The sequence below is a fragment of the Atta colombica genome, unplaced genomic scaffold (genome assembly GCF_001594045.1).
Source record: "Atta colombica isolate Treedump-2 unplaced genomic scaffold, Acol1.0 scaffold228, whole genome shotgun sequence".
In the NCBI taxonomy this organism is placed as follows: domain Eukaryota; kingdom Metazoa; phylum Arthropoda; class Insecta; order Hymenoptera; family Formicidae; genus Atta; species Atta colombica.
In genome coordinates, this window is record NW_017259325.1 from 498776 (window position 1) to 503834 (window position 5059).

Genomic DNA, 5059 nt, shown 5'->3' on the forward strand with positions numbered 1-5059 from the left:
AAATCAAAGATCACGAGTTAAGAATCTATATTATATGTATATTAATGATGATTTATATATATGTATAATATGTGCGTGCGCGCGCGCGCGTGTGTGTGTGTGTGTGGTGTATATTACCGAGTGTTCGGCAAGTTGAGTTAAAAATTATTGAAAATCAATATTCAGCAATTTTTAATAATTAATATCTTATTAACTATTGCGAAAATTGCAAAATGGTAGAGGACTTTTCGACTCGGTTTAGTTCCATCTTTCTGTGAATTATTGCTACAGTTTCGCCAGATGTATAATATATATATTAGGTGTAGTAAAAAGAAATCCATTACTTTTCCATTCAATTTCATGCAAAAATAATGGATTTTACTACACCTAATATATACAGGGTGTTTAGAAAATAATGATAAATCTTTCGCTTGGGGCAGAATGAATTAAACTGAGAAGAAAAGTATTCTACCATTTTGCAATTTTTGCAATAGTTTACAAGATATTAATTGCAAAAAATTATCAAAAATTGGTCTTCAAAATTTTTTTACTCAAATACTATCAATTTTACAGAAAAACTGTAAAAGGCAAAAATTGTTTATTTTCTTCTCATAGAGCTCTAAGAATTTTTTTAGAATTTTTTCAGAATTTTTTTAATATCGTATTTTCTCATGTTGGTGAAAATGAGAAAATGCAGTACTAAAAAAGTTGATAAAAAATTCATTCTATGTATAATACTAATACTTGATAGTATTTGAGTAAAAAAATTATTGAAGACTTTTTGGCAATTTTTAGCAATTAATATTTTGTTAACTATTGCGAAAATTGCAAAATGGTAGAGAATTTTTTTTCCTAGTTAGTCCTTTCTGCTTCTATGCGAAAGATTATAATTTATCATTATTTTCCAAACATCATATATATATATATATATATATATATATATACATATATATATATATATACAGGGTGTCTAGCGAGAGTCTATTACACACACACACACACACACACACACACACACACACGCGCGCGCGCGCGTTTAATAAATGTAATTTATTACATGTATTTTAATGTGGAACCGACAATGCGAAAAAAAGATTTTCCATGATACGAGCATAATTTCATTTATAAATTTCTAACGCGTCAAAACGATGTACGAATCAATTTTTCTGCTGTATACTTAACAATGCAAATTGAAACTTTCACTTCTTGCATCTCTTTCATTAATATTATTATCCTCGTAATAACGATAAAAAAAAAGGAATTTGCATTTTGGACCATACACTTGACATATTCGTAGGTATTTTGGAGAATTCAGTATGGAAAGAATCAATGCCGCCCAGTGGTCGACTTGGAAGTGAACTTTCTGATTCTTCAAGCAGCGAAGCGGAGAAAGAAACGCACGGAGTCCATTTTGTGCTAGGTGATGGACTAGAAGAGTCCGCTGGAGCCTCCGGAAAGACCGCATCGTACAAAGAAAAATCCAGCATTGTACGTTCTTATAGTCAAGACACAAACATGTTGATCAACGAGGATAAGGGTTCATCATTTCTACCGAAAACATCGTATTCGGAAAATTCCCTCGATATTTCGGATAGGTACAGTTATCGTCCTGCGACGACGTTGACGACTACAATGCCAGCAGCGACGACGATGACGACAATGACAACAACAGCAACTGCAACTACAATTACGACGGGCGCTAAAAAATTGTTTAAGGAATTACCTACAGTAATGTCAGTCGATGATGAAACGCTTTCCACTGATTCTAATTCTACCGCCGACAACGATGAACTTAAACGAAGGCGCAGGAAGCTACATTTTCCAGCCTTTAGGAAGAACAAAACTAAAATCACGTGATGCCCGCTAGTCACATAATCTTATTTGTTACTTAATTGCTATCCATTACAATTAGTTGTAATCGCGACATGCACTTAAGAATTATTTTATCAGTAATTATTAATTGTTAGCTATTATTATTCATGTGACGTACATACACAAACACATACATTCTCGGTCTCTTTTTCTTTATTTTTTCTTTTCTCTTTCTCTCTTGCCTTTTTTTTTCTTTCTTTGCGCGCGTATAAATTCACGGAAACGTAACCGTTGTTTAGGATGTTTTTTGCCCTAGCGCGGTGTTCCTTCTACTTTGCCAAACTTGCGTATGTGCAAAATAATAATGAAAAGTGAGTCAATGAATATGATGAACCGAAGACATCCGACCTAGATAAATAGATTTTTAGAATTGCAATATTTGAAAACTTTTAATATTATGGCAATATATTTTCGGTATGTACTTTTTAGGAGATTAAGGGTTCGTTCCGAGTATGAAGTGCTTGATGCATTATTTGTTCTTCATCAAACAATGAAAAAGAATTAAATAATATATCGTACGTTTCATGCATAACTTGAAACATACCCTAAATGTTCTCCAAGCTGCAAACTTTTATGAAGTAAGATTTTTTCATAATGACGTTATAGTAATAATAATAATAATTATTATTATTGTTAGTGTAATCTTTTTTATCGCGATATAATTCCGTAGTTTTAGTGATCGTCTAGGTACTGGGCTGGGCACAAATTCAAGTCGAAAGTACTCTGTTGTAATTGCTTTTACGTATCATATCATATGAATAAGGATACGCAAAACTACATCGCGATAAGGATATCTCTGTAAAATGATTCAAATTATTAAAATTATCATTAATTCTTATACCGTCCGTATATACTAGTAATATATGTGATTTACTTCGGCACTTTGACAAAGCGAAAAACGTTATAATACAAATTTTATAGATATATTTGTAAATAGATTGTAAAGTACCATGCAAGAATTTATTGCAAACGCGCGCTAAAATAATTATATCAAAAAGATTTTCCTCATCTCGTATAATCATATCCTATGTTGTATATATACACACACACACACACACACACATATGTGGATGTGTGTGTGTGTGTGTGTATACATATATAAAACACATTGGCATCTGACCCAAATTATATCTTCAAACTATAGAAATCTTTATGCAAGAATATGTATAATATCAGATAAATTTTAAAAGATTAACCATGCAATATAGAATACCATTCAATATTTTCAGTAAATTTAGATTGTGTTCAGAGTGAGCAATTTAAAATCCTGTTTCTTTTCATATGTTTTTGCCATCAAATCTTGAATTAGAACATAATCATTGTGTATATAATTGATGTATTTTAACATACTTTACCTTCAGTTATATGCACTTAGCTCAGAATCAAACGGTTTACGGATGGCTTACATCATAGCGAAGCTGGGATTCTGTAATTTGTTAAAAAATTACTATTACTTTACGCTCGCATGAGTGCGTAAATATAATAATATAACTTTCCCATTATGTTAGATTTGTTTGCAGAAGATATTTTGGCACGTTAGGTTATTTGAGTCGTGTTGAATTCGATTATTCCTTTGTGGTCTGCTCAAATATGTTAGTGCACGATTTTTATCTTTATAACAAAATTGTTTTGAGTGACTTTGGTAAAAAATTTGTAATTTTGTGATTAGACTGACACATTTCAATTTCAGTATAATTCTTCTAAAAATTTTTAATTATAAAAACCGAAGCTTTCATTTTCTCCGAAGGTAATATTTGATTGCTAATATATAACTTTGGCACTAATTATTATACTTGTACACTAACGAATAACAAATAATTCTTTGGAATGCTATATCTATAATAATGTGTTCAAGTATCAAACTTGTTATCTGGTGCAACAATTTATATTTAAATCGAAGAATTACCAATTTTATTAATTTATTTATTATTGTAGGACAATAAATATGCAAAAAAAAAAAGAGATTGAAATGTATCAGGTCGCCTAATGGTCAAATGGTCATTAGCCTCTCCACAAAATGTTCTTCCTTAGAGATTTTTGAAACATTGAATTTATATCTATTTATAAAGGACAGTTTCTAAGGCTATTTATATCTCTATGTTATTTTTGAAATGATAGATCTGACCTTATTACTTATTAAAGCAGTATAAATAAAGTTATATATGAGGATTTGATCCGTATTACGTCTTCGTACAAATCTTCGTTAAAGTTGAATATATACAAATAGATATTTTAATGTATATAAATTATATTCTTGATATAATATTATGATGTCGCAAATGCAGTGCGTCTTCCTTGGAATATGAAAGTGACTTTTACAAAAATAAATGAATCAAGATCATTTAAAGAATTGTCAAACAATTAATAACCGAACGAATTGTATATAATATAAAACATAATCATGTTACATTATAAAATGAATAATTATGTGGACTTACGTAAAAAATTGTATTTCCTTTGTACATATGAATTTGATGAAAATTATTTTATTTATAATTTACGTTATATTATAATTTTGTTTCCATTATTTTATTTCAAACCAGCCAATTGACAAAAAAATAAACCAAAATCAACAAAAAAATACTAATCATCAACCGATCAATTTCACAAAGGCTTTATTTGATTTTATTTTAACATCACACATGTGCTATTATCAACTACTTCTATCAAACCACTCGAGAAATTCACAATTATTGATTAATTTTTCGATGTTATTCATTTAATTCGCTTACGCAAACTTATATTTTGAAATATAAGTAGTGACCTGTGTATGTACATACGCAGAGTTACATGTAATAGCGATGAACGCAACGCTATTCAATAAAATACAATAAAATATATAATCTGCCAATATAAATAAGCATCTCGCCATTACAACATTCAAACACTGCGTAAGAGGTAAACTGTGATTTGGCTCAAAATCTAAAACTTATTTTACAATTGCGTAAACGTAGTTGTAAGATGTTATAGTTGTAAGATGTTATATTGCGAGAATTCACAATTGAATTCGAGGAGAATACTCGACTAATTGGTTTACAGTTTATAATTCTCATTCAACTACTTACAACTACGCTTACACAATTGTAGAATGGGCTTTATACTTAGGACGGTAAAACCGTTGCAATAATTTTTTTATTCATTATAAGTCATATAATTCATAACGTTTGTGTACATATATATTATCATTATGTATATATATATATATATA

General features: G+C 29.7%; 1 protein-coding gene across 2 annotated transcripts in view; it reads left to right on the plus strand.

Moving 5' to 3' along the window:
• Positions 1-2193, plus strand: part of LOC108688311 (stromal interaction molecule homolog) — an 8713-nt gene extending 6520 nt beyond the window's left edge. For both annotated transcript variants that reach the window (XM_018194506.1, XM_018194505.1), the window contains exon 11: positions 1277-2193. In XM_018194506.1, coding sequence (XP_018049995.1) covers positions 1277-1836 — 560 coding nt within the window. In that variant the 3' untranslated portion in view covers positions 1837-2193. The remainder of the gene's footprint in view (positions 1-1276) is intronic.
• Positions 2194-5059: the final 2866 nt, after the last annotated feature.